The 12,865-nt window shown below is 40.1% G+C and overlaps 1 protein-coding gene across 1 annotated transcript; it reads right to left on the bottom strand.

The window, feature by feature from the left end:
* Positions 1–182: 182 nt before the first annotated feature.
* LOC121873141 (low-density lipoprotein receptor 1-like) lies at positions 183–6,216 on the bottom strand. The gene is made up of 7 exons (XM_042376458.1): positions 6,129–6,216; positions 3,868–3,970; positions 3,396–3,489; positions 2,547–2,816; positions 1,721–1,907; positions 1,166–1,301; positions 183–211 (listed from the first exon to the last, which is right to left on the bottom strand). Exons 2-7 carry the CDS (start codon positions 3,962–3,964, stop codon positions 183–185), a joined length of 813 nt encoding a protein of 270 aa, XP_042232392.1. The 5' UTR covers positions 3,965–3,970; positions 6,129–6,216.
* Between the last annotated feature and the right edge of the window lie 6,649 nt (positions 6,217–12,865).

Raw genomic sequence — 12,865 nt, forward strand, 5'->3', positions numbered from 1 at the left:
TCTCTGGTCATCTATTATCAGTATCCTCGGCCACACATCTCGTGCCGGACACACATCTCTGGTCATCTATTATCAGTATCCTCGGCCACACATCTCGTGCCGGACACACATCTCTGGTCATCTATTATCAGTATCCTCGGCCACACATCTCGTGCCGGACACACATCTCTGGTCATCTATTATCAGTATCCTCGGCCACACATCTCGTGCTCTGAAAAATAATGACACGATGGGTAATACAGTTCTCGTAAATTATGTTTCGGTACGCTTCTTGATATGTATTTCATTTTAGCAGCGTTGAAAGAGAAAACGTTTAACATAGTGAACTCTGATAATTATGTATCCAAAGTCTTCCTGTACATTTTTGTTGACATCACCTGAAAATTAGCCCCTAGATCATTTCACCTGAAGAATAGTTCCAGCTTATTTCACATGAAGATTAGCCCCCAGCTTATTTCACATGAAGATTAGCCCCCAGCTTATTTCACATGAAGATTAGCCCCCAGCTTATTTCACATGAAGATTAGCCCCCAGCTTATTTCACATGAAGATTAGCCCCAGCTTATTTCACATGAAGATTAAACAACCTAACGATACCAAAAGGAGTCCTCACCATGCCTAAATCCTAGCCAGTTTGGGCTGTGTTTATCATGCCAATTGCCTGCCTCTTCTGATCCTCTCACTCTTCCCTCATATCCTCTCACTCTTCCCTCATATCCTCTCACTCTTCCCTCATATCCTCTCACTCTTCCCTCATATCCTCTCACTCTTCCCTCATATCCTCGCACTCTTCCCTCATATCCTCTCACTTCCCTCATATCCTCTCACTCTTCCCTCATATCCTCTCACTCTTCCCTCATATCCTCTCACTCTTCCCTCATATCCTCTCACTCTTCCCTCACAGTCATCGTGTACATTACAGAAGTTACCCCGCCCCACATCTCATAATAACTAATACAACAAATGACCTCGTGTGGTGTACAGTATATAATATTCACCTGTGACTCACCACGTGCCTCTTCTTCCCCCCTACATTATTACCTTTTGTCATGCACGTCTGTTAAATGTCAACAAACACACAGTACTGTACTGGTACAGTAATGATTAACAAGTAGCTACAGTGTACCTGGACACTTACAAACCCCTGATTGACACCTCCACACACCTGTAGGCTTGGAGACACAAGTGTCGGTATCATAGCTGTACATGCGGCCACCAACGCAGTTCCTCATCTGTGAGGTCCACTTGCCTTCTTCAGTCTCCACACATTGGAAAAAGCTGGTGCAGAGTGTGCGAGTCTCCTGTTAGTGAGGTAATGTACTAATAAAAGTTATGGTAGACTTGTTGTTTGTGAGTCAAAAAGAATCCAGTTCTATTAGAACTCACTCTAACATTATTACCTGATCTAATCATCTGGACTGAGGCTGAAGACATTTCATATTGATGACAATTAGTACAGTACCTGTACTGTACAAACGGATCTCAACTAGTTTTAGGTTGGTTTGGGCCTGTGATGACGGGAGGGGGGGCGGGGCCATATGACCAGTGTTGAAGGTGATAGTTAATGTGTGGAGGGAACAAGTTGTGATACATGAACCTCCTGGGCTATGAAGCTGTGTCTCGAGGTGCCATAGCTTAATACCATCAACTGTAACCGGCGTCATCTCTACCTCACAACACTTTATATGAATGGGCAGCCTGGGTAATGTTAGAGGCTTACCTTGTCACTGCCATCAGTTCCACACAGAACAAAGTCTTCACACAACTGACTAAAGATCCAGGGCTCTCGGGGGCGGGTGTTGTAGTGGGAGCAGCTCAGTGTGTTGATGGAGTTAGTCATTACTTCTGATCTAAGTTTAGCTGGACACAGAGTTGAGTCTGAAACAAGAAGGTTCAGAGAATGTACACTGTGAAGTGAACACAAATATTTCATAAAGTGACATTATACTGTATACCAACCAGCCTGCTGCGTGCTTTGAATATACAGTACAGGGTGTCTCAGAAAATGTATACTTATCGCCTTGTAGATTTGCGTTGCGATCACTTAAATGTATACTGTATAATTCATTACAACAATGCCATTGTTTCCTCACGTGATGTGCGAGGTCTCCTACAACGGCACATCAACAATTGAGGACAATGTTTCTATTGTAATACTGTACAAACATTCACGGGATCGCCACAGAAGTAAGTCAGTGTATATATGTTTTGAGACACCCTTCATATATGAATTAGACTTGGAGTACTCACTTGATACACATTTGATGGTGAACTTGTCAAGGAAAAATCCCTCGCCGCAATGGACAGAGGCAGGGAAAGGTATAGAACCTATGAAGCAGCCAGTACATAGCTCCTGCTGGCGCCTAACTGGCTGACACACCTCGTACGTGCCACACACACTATCTCTAGTTAGGCAAGGTATGCTTATTGTCGGGCCGGTTGTTGGAGTTGTGATTGTAGTGGTGGTTGTTGGCGTTGTTGTGGTTGTCGGCGTTGTTGTGGTTGTTGGCGTTGTTGTGGTTGTTGGCGTTGTTGTGGTTGTTGGCGTTGTGGTTGTTGGCGTTGTTGTGGTTGTCGGCGTTGTTATGGTTGTTAGCGTTGTTGTGGTTGGCGTTGTTGTTGTGGTTGTTGGCGTTGTTGAAGTTGTTATGGTGGTTGTTGTTGGGGTTGTTGATGAAGACTGTGTGGCAGTACCACAGGGAGGCGGGACCAGGTATGGGAAAATACATTGATCCAGCTCGTCTGAGAACACTGTGCCTCTCTCACACATAAAGTGATACGTGTGGTAGTGACCAACGTGCATTCTGTCTACACACCTGCAAAAGAAAATCACTTGAGGTGAAAACCGACAAATGCAGACTGGTGGCAAACAAATATTAGAAGAATCATTAATAACTGCCATTAGTATTTTAAACTGTAGAGTGTATCTTGACAGAGCAGCTCAGTGTTGTCAACAGAAACTGTATTGAATAGAGTAAGAAGGAGCATGAGAACATCCTAAATGAAGCAGATAACATGAAAAATTGATCGTTATAACAGTGTGAACACCTATATGAATATAAATAAATACATAGTGTAGTGGAGGGCTTAACCGGCCACGATAATGTCAGGCCTCGTCGAATATGCCAATGTAAGTTTAGGGATAGTCGCGTCTCAAGATTTCCATCATTAATTTATGTATTTCTCGTTAACTATTGAACCGTGTTAGGCCCCATAAAATAGATAAATTAAAGAACTATTACTGTATCAGGCGTTATAGATGCGATCCGTAAAGGACTCTAGGTTGTCTATGCACGATATATGTTTTCTTGTGAGATGGTATTACGGGTTAAGCGACGGTGGAGGGTGAAGGTGTTGTTGGCATTATTGAGGGAAGCAATACCATTGAGACTCACCTATAGTACCAGGAACAGTTTCTGGGGTGGATGAATGAGCCTTCATTTACACACTCCACTTTAGGAAACACGATATCGTCCGGGTACCGAAGGTCTGTAACACAATAATAATTAATAATCGTTAGCTTTGGGTATATTATTATAACCGAGGTCGCTTAACTTGCAACATTAATTAGCTGTAAAAGGCTGATATAAAATTATTGTCAGACTTTTCTCTTAAAGGACCCATGGTGTAACAGTATGGCTGTTACCGTGACAATTGCAACTTAGTGCAGGACTCACATGGCATAGATTATTTTGGCACAATATCCCGCCTGGCCGCGGGACACGACTTCAGTTTCACGTGTCAGCAGATGAAATAGTTAAACCACGCAAGCAGTTTATGAGGTGTTATTACTGCTGTTTATATCCTTCGTGATGTTGTTGATGTAGACACTTGATGAACTTACATTAAGACAAGGAATTAACTTACCGGTTGGTCCTGGAACGTATGCCTGGGTGAAGGTAACCATGGCGACCACCACCACCACCACCACCACCATCACACTCCTCGCATTACTCTCCATCATCTGAAACTAAAAGTATTACTGTGTAGAAAATTCATTTCTAACAAATAATAGTAATGATGATGGTGATGATTGGTTGGTTAGTCAACAAAGTCATTGTACAGTCAACTACTGTAATTTGTAAAAGAATCGTGAAGATAATAACAAAAATGAAAGTAGTTTATTTTAAATGTTAATTGTAAATTGTTTAAGCCCTTGATTACGATGATTGAACCCCCAGAGTACAAAGAGTATCCAAGTGAGTAAGATATCTTATCCCCTTGAGTACAATGACCCATTAAAACTGAAACATAATAATACTGAACCATTATATTTTCTTTAATGTTAAAACACCATACGTTAACTTCACCATTAATATTGGAGGCCGCTAAAGTTGGGTCTCGCTGCTAATGGTTAGGGTGGATTGGTCTCTCTTAATACGTGGTTCCGTTAAGACTGGGCAATGGGCATCAGTGTTAATGCTTTGATTTTATTTAGAGTTATATTAGGACCAGGGTCCATGAAGACTGGAGCCCTAGAAGACTGGGGCTCATTAAGACTGGGGCTCATTAAGACTGGGGCTCATTAAGAATGGGGCCCATTAAGACTGGGGCTCATTAAGAATGGGGCCCATTAAGACTGGGGCTCATTAAGACTGGGGCTCATTAAGACGGGCTCATTAAGACTGGGGCTCATTAAGAATGGGGCCCATTAAGAATGGGGCCCATTAAGACTGGGGCCCATTAAGACTGGGGCTCATTAAGACTGGGGCTCATTTAGACTGGGGCTCATTAAGAATGGGGCCCATTAAGACTGGGGCTCACTAAGACTGGGGCTCATTAAGACGGGCTCATTAAGACTGGAGCTCATTTAGACTGGGGCTCATTAAGAATGGGGCCCATTAAGACTGGGGCCCATTAGGTTTATTTTAAGACGAGGATCCAGGGAAGCAGTAAGCTGGTGTGACGGGGGTGAGTGAGCGAAAGGAACGCAGCATGTTGAGGAATAATAATAAGCCTCCAGAACCTGTCCATCATCCCTCGTATTGATGAGGTATTTGACAGCTTAGATGGCGAAGTATAAAACTTTAATCTGTATCTTAGGAATGGTTATATTAACATGTCGTCCACTAGGTGCCCTTTAGGCTGGAAGTGTCGAAGAACAATGCCTTGGTCTAGACACACACTCACACACTGCCTTATACTGTACAGACTTTCGTGGAAATCGCAACATACACAACGCACTCACATCTACTCCACAACATACACAATACACTCACCTCTAATACACAACACACTTATATCTACTACACAACACACTCACCTCTACTACACAACACACTCACATCTACTACATAATACGGTACTGTACATTTAAATCTACATGTAACCAATAAATCATTTAGTTCTACACTTACATATTTCTCTCGTGATGAAAATAAATCTTGGACACATTGCCCAGTGTCGGACCTTATATAAGAGTATTAATGAAGGACGAAATTTGTACAGTGAAACCTCTATTTAACGGACTACATGGAGAGGAAAGTCCGTTATATCGAGTGTCCATTAGATGTGAAACCTCCATGTAACGGATTATGTGAAGAGAGACGTCCATTATTTGGAGCCTTTACTGTATAAAGAACACTCCTTGTCACTTAATTTCTGTAGCTGTATGATATCATTCCCGTGAATAACACAGGCATACCGGCCCGGGCCGCCTGTATATGGATATATGCAGTATGTACTAAGGAGACCGCCTTTCACCTTCCCAACTGTGCCCAGGGACCGAATCAACGGTCTTATAACAGGAGGCAAGTGCTATATACGCTAGGCCGATGCGTCACTTTCAACAAAATGTTACAGTATAAATCGCAAAATAATTGTAAAACAAACTTGGCGTCCTTTTGCATCAGTGTACACGAGGAGGGCCAAAGAATTAATGATCTTATGAATATATAAACTTGATAAAATGCTCACAACATATATCATGACAAGAGTTAAGAGACATAATAATCCCCCTCAGCCTCACGTAGCCAAACACAAACACTTGTTTATACATCTTGAGAAATAATTTAACGTTATACACCAACACTAATATTTATATCACGAACAACACCAAACTTTCTTGTACACAGAATCTGGTGAAATGTATCAAGTGTACAATATGTTGAGAGAGAGAAGAGACTAACCTTCCTGTTGAATCTCCGTCCGCGCCAAGAGTGAAGTCTCCAGCTCCTCGACTCGGGTTATGTTGAGACGCTTTCTCCCCCAAGCCTAACACGGCCTTCTTTAAACTTCTCCCCCCCTCTGCCAACCCCCAGAAGAATGCTCCCCTCTAACCACCCCCACACCTCCCACACCTGTGTTAACAACTACTGGCTACACCGTATAGCATCCTGCCTTACGAGGTCCTTTTAAAATTCCTTCTCACCCTAAATAACCCTCACTTGCCGGGTCCTCTCCTATACCCCCCCCCACACTGACTACAGCAACCCCCAGAATCCAGTTTGTACCCTCCCTCTGACTACCCCCCACCGCCTTAGTGGTAGACAATCCCCACCGTATCACTGACATGCATTCGTTGACCTTCAGACATTGTCACCTTTAGGATGACTGTCAAGCCGGTTCATCGCTCGGGGGGACCTTAGCCTCAGAACACTTGATATCAGGTGATGTTTTCCTCTTCATGCTTCTTGGGGGTCGTCGTCGTCACGTCGTTCAGTAAAAGAAGTTTGTAACATCTCAGACAAGTGTTGGCGGAACTCACTGTTTATATTGTCATTATTAAAGCCAAGTCTTTCAATATTTTGTCATTAACAAACTCTTGAAAATATAGAAACGTTTGTCCATTATAATTTTAATATATGTTTATCATTTCATCACTTACGCTGTTTGTCGTTAGTGCGTTCGGCCTATTTTTTTATTTATTTTTGTAAGTTTCGCCAATTATCAGCTTTGATACTTTGTTAGGACTTTCACTGTCCAGTGTTGTTGCGGGACGAATCTGTAGTGGCCGGGGGAAAAATGCGTTAGTTGATGGTGTTACAACACCCTTCCCACATCTGTCCCTGGCCGGATATTGAACCCAGCTAGCTGCGGCTTCTGGAAGTCAGGCATTTTTGGACCTGGCTTCGGAACTTTCTACAGGCTTCAGTTTTGAAACTAGAAGCATGGCTTCGACTTCAAAACCACAGACCTGGCTTCGGATTTTCATCTTGACATTCACAAACCGTGAAAACTTACAAAGTGTTACTGTACTTGTAAAAAATGATCCAACAATTACCTTAACAACTGTTCTGGTGCCACATAATTCCTTATCACTCTGCTATCATCTTCCTCCAGCACAGAGAACCATCATCATCACTCTAACATCTTCACCTTCCCCTCATCATCGTCCTCACTATCATTATAATACCTTTTTATCAAACTTAACCTAACCTAACTTAACCTAACCTAACCTGGTTCTTATATTCACTTCCGTCACGGTCGCTTTCAGTTCATCAGCTGAAAATCGCCGTTAGTTTAACTAAAACTTCATTAAAATAATGATTACCTCCTTAAAACACACCACACACTTAGGGTGAGAACAGGACGAGCGACAGAGCAGCTTGAGGTGCGTTTAGTTTATATATTCAAAACTGAATCGGCTTTTGACTACATGTTCTGGCCTTTAATTTCATTATTTATTTATCCATTTATTTATTTTTTCTTTATGCACCTCACTGCCGTACACATCACTCACTATTTTGAAAGTTTCATTCATATCGACTCTTGATTTATACGAGTGTTAGTTAAATTAACTTCTTTAATCTCTCTTGGTAAGTTTGTGTTCACGAAGCTTAGTTCCCCGTCACTGGATGTTTTCTAGCGCTACTATATCTTTATTTAAATGATTCCCAGACCTGGTTTGTGTTTTCCAGATACGGTCTTACGAGAATTGCATATAATTGCAGTACTTAGATATTTCTTCATCCAGGCTTAACAATGTCCTCCTTATGAGTCCTACAATACGATTTGTCTTATTTATATTTTCTGCACAAAGGTAATTACTGAACCATAATCATTTAGTAATAACACCAATAGTTTTACATTGACTGAATTTCTTCCATCTCCTCATACATATTTACACACAGTTCCACAACCCCACAAGTACACACGCAGTCCCACAACCCCACAAGTACACACAGTTCCATAACCCCACTAGTACACACACACACACACACACACACAGTCACACATGTACAGGAAACTTACAAAAACACATCTCTCGGCAAAATAGTTCACCGCACCCACAAGTACCTTCAGGTGATGGACACTCCACTCAGAATATTTATCATGGAGATAATATCTCCATGATAAATATATTATATGAATAATTAACATGGAACATTCAATCAATCGTCACTCACTAAACAACGAAATATACAGTCAGCTGTCACTAACTTTTGATATGACAAGAGAGCAAAGTTAATGAAGGCACAAGACGGTCACTTAATGGCAAATTACTTGAGTGTGACACAAGCTGACAGTACACTCAAAATTTACTTGAATTGTCAGAGTTAATGCCTAGCTGAGAGTCACTGTAGAGTGTAGAGGATGAAAACTGAAGACTAACTCATGCACTCACTCACATAAATGAATATAGCACCTAGACTGACTCATGCACTCACTCACATAAATGAATATAGCACCTAGACTGACTCATGCACTCACTAACATAAATGAATATAGCACCTAGACTGACTCATGCACTCACTCACATAAATGAATATAGCACCTAGACTGACTCATGCACTCACTCACATAAATGAATATAGCACCTAGACTGACTCATGCACTCACTAACATAAATGAATATAGCACCTAGACTGACTCATGCACTCACTCACATAAATGAATATAGCACCTAGACTGACTCATGCACTCACTAACATAAATGAATATAGCACCTAGACTGACTCATGCACTCACTCACATAAATGAATATAGCACCTAGACTGACTCATGCACTCACTCACATAAATGAATATAGCACCTAGACTGACTCACACTCACTCACATAAATGAATATAGCACCTAGACTGACTCACCACTCACTCACATAAATGAATATAGCACCTAGACTGACTCATGCACTCACTCACATAAATGATATAGCACCTAGACTGACTCATGCACTCACTAACATAAATGAATATAGCACCTAGACTGACTCATGCACTCACTAACATAAATGAATATAGCACCTAGACTAACTCATGCACTCACTAACATAAATGAATATAGCACCTAGACTGACTCACGCAGTCACTCACATAAATGAATATAGCACCTAGACTGACTCATGCACTCACTCACATAAATGATATAGCACCTAGACTGACTCACGCACTCACTCACATAAATGAATATAGCACCTAGACTGACTCATGCACTCACTCACATAAATGAATATAGCACCTAGACTGACTCACGCACTCACTAACATAAATGAATATAGCACCTAGACTGACTCATGCACTCACTAACATAAATGAATATAGCACCTAGACTAACTCATGCACTCACTCACATAAATGAATATAGCACCTAGACTGACTCATGCACTCACTCACATAAATGAATATAGCACCTAGACTGACTCATGCACTCACTAACATAAATGAATATAGCACCTAGACTGACTCATGCACTCACTAACATAAATGAATATAGCACCTAGACTGACTCACGCACTCACTAACATAAATGAATATAGCACCTAGACTGACTCATGCACTCACTCACATAAATGAATATAGCACCTAGACTGACTCATGCACTCACTCACATAAATGAATATAGCACCTAGACTGACTCATGCACTCACTAACATAAATGAATATAGCACCTAGACTGACTCATGCACTCACTAACATAAATGAATATAGCACCTAGACTGACTCATGCACTCACTAACATAAATGAATATAGCACCTAGACTGACTCATGCACTCACTCACATAAATGAATATAGCACCTAGACTGACTCATGCACTCACTCACATAAATGAATATAGCACCTAGACTGACTCATGCACTCACTCCATAAATGAATATAGCACCTCTGACTCATGCACTCCTCACATAAATGAATATAGCACCTAGACTGACTCACGCACTCACTCACATAAATGAATATAGCACCTAGACTGACTCATGCACTCACTCACATAAATGAATATAGCACCTAGACTGACTCACGCACTCACTCACATAAATATAGCACCTAGACTAACTCATGCACTCAATCACATAAATGAATATAGCACCTAGACTGACTCATGCACTCACTAACATAAATGAATAGCTTCCCTAGACTGACTCATGCACTCACTCACATAAATGAATATAGCACCAGACTGACTCATGCACTCACTAACATAAATGAATATAGCACCTAGACTGACTCATGCACTCACTAACATAAATGAATATAGCACCTAGACTGACTCATGCACTCACTAACATAAATGAATATAGCACCTAAACTGAATATAGCACCTAGACTGACTCATGCACTCACTAATAAATGAATATAGCACCTAGACTGACTCATGCACTCACTCACATAAATGAATATAGCACCTAGACTGACTCATGCACTCACTCACATAAATGAATATAGCACCTAGACTGACTCATGCACTCACTCACATAAATGAATATAGCACCTAGACTGACTCATGCACTCACTAACATAAATGAATATAGCACCTAGACTGACTCATGCACTCACTCACATAAATGAATATAGCACCTAGACTGACTCATGCACTCACTCACATAAATGAATATAGCACCTAGACTGACTCATGCACTCACTAACATAAATGAATATAGCACCAAGACTGACTCATGCACTCACTCACATAAATGAATATAGCACCTAGACTGACTCATGCACTCACTCACATAAATGAATATAGCACCTAGACTGACTCATGCACTCACTCACATAAATGAATATAGCACCTAGACTGACTCACGCACTCACTCACATAAATGAATATAGCACCTAGACTGACTCACGCACTCACTCACATAAATGAATATAGCACCTAGACTGACTCATGCACTCACTCACATAAATGAATATAGCACCTAGACTGACTCATGCACTCACTCACATAAATGAATATAGCACCTAGACTGACTCATGCACTCACTCACATAAATGAATATAGCACCTAGACTGACTCATGCACTCACTCACATAAATGAATATAGCACCTAGACTGACTCATGCACTCACTCACATAAATGAATATAGCACCTAGACTGACTCACGCACTCACTCACACAATGAATATAACACCTAGACTGACTTGTTTTAACTCAAATGAGGGTCAATATACTGTAGGTAGGTGAAGGTGACCCAAGGTGAGATTGACCGATGTCCGCTGCTCTTCGTATTCTGAACCGTCCCGACAACTTAAAACCTTGTTAAAATTAGCTAGGATGTATTTTTCTCGTCTAATTATCTCTTGTTTCTCATTAAGTTAATTATTGTATTTTGTCTTTGTTATTGTTTCTCTCGTTAAATTAGCTAGGATTTTTGTTCTGCTTAATCATCTTGTCTTTCTTGTTAAGTTAGCTTTTATTTGGGTATTTTTGTTGTTTCTCTCGTTAAATTAGGTCTTAATTTTCTCATTTAATTAGCTCTTTTTACTCGTTAAACTAATCATAATTTATTTTTGTTTCTCATTAAATTATCTACAGTATTATATGTTTCTTCTCGTTAAATTATTTTCTAGATCCATTAATGTTTTCTACACGAATATTTTTGCTGATAAAAGAAAAAAAATTACTTAAAAATTCACTTCCACAGTTATAATTTAATATGACTATGACCATAAAATTATACAAAAAATGAGATATATTGTTGTTAATTGTTATACAACCCGAGTGTCTTTTATTACAACTTCCCTGCAACTTTGTGTGTTAGAAAAGAGTAATGATTGTTGTTAATAATATTGCAGTAACCTGAACATCAGAAATTCATTATTTAGTTGATATTACGAGTGAAGAGAATGAGGCTACAGTTAAGATATATACTGTAGATAGATAGATAGATAGATAGATAGAAAGATAGATAGATAGATAGATAGATAGATGGTAAAATCGTCATATAAGTTCATAGTTTGGTTCAGCAGGTATATGGACAGTGCAGTTATACAGTTATGCATATGCCTGTATATAGGCAACGCAGGTAGCTATAATAGTTCCATGCAATGTATCTAGAGTCCAGGTATATAAACTATGTATCTAGAGTCCAGGTATATAAACTATGTATCTAGACAGTCCAGGTATATAAACTATGTATCTAGACAGTCCAGGTATATAAACTATGTATCTAGACAGTCCAGGTATATAAACTATGTATCTAGACAGTCCAGGTATATAAACTATGTATCTAGACAGTCCAGGTATATAAACTATGTATCTAGAGTCCAGGTATATAAACTATGTATCTAGACAGTCCAGGTATATAAACTATGTATCTAGAGTCCAGGTATATAAACTATGTATCTAGACAGTCCAGGTATATAAACTATGTATCTAGACAGTCCAGGTATATAAACTATGTATCTAGACAGTCCAGGTATATAAACTATGTATCTAGACAGCGCAGGTATATAAACTATGTATCTAGACAGCGCAGGTATATAAACAATGTTTGTAGAGAGTGCGAGTATACAAACACTAGTAAACAGTAAGGCATATCGAGCGACGAAGCCATCAGCTGCGCTTATCCACACCCTAAAATATGTTATTCTCGCTGGGTATATCTCTTCACTAAGATGTACTGTAGTCACTTTTATCTCGCTGAAAATTGGAGGTGGAATTCGAGATAATTTGAAGGTTCACTTATGACAATAATAAC

The sequence above is a fragment of the Homarus americanus genome, unplaced genomic scaffold (genome assembly GCF_018991925.1).
Source record: "Homarus americanus isolate GMGI-L3 unplaced genomic scaffold, GMGI_Hamer_2.0 scaffold32929, whole genome shotgun sequence".
In the NCBI taxonomy this organism is placed as follows: Eukaryota; Metazoa; Arthropoda; class Malacostraca; order Decapoda; family Nephropidae; genus Homarus; species Homarus americanus.

Bases quoted from the DNA above. Each gene is read 5' to 3' on its own strand.
- LOC121873141 (XM_042376458.1), bottom strand. From the start codon at position 3,964: ATGATGGAGAGTAATGCGAGGAGTGTGATGGTGGTGGTGGTGGTGGTG. The intron at 1,302-1,720 runs GTAAGCCTCTAA...CCTCACTAACAG, and splicing joins GAACTGATGGCAGTGACAAG to GAGACTCGCACACTCTGCAC. The intron at 212-1,165 runs GTGTGTGGAGGT...ATTATTTTTCAG, and splicing joins TTGTGTCTCCAAGCCTACAG to AGCACGAGATGTGTGGCCGA.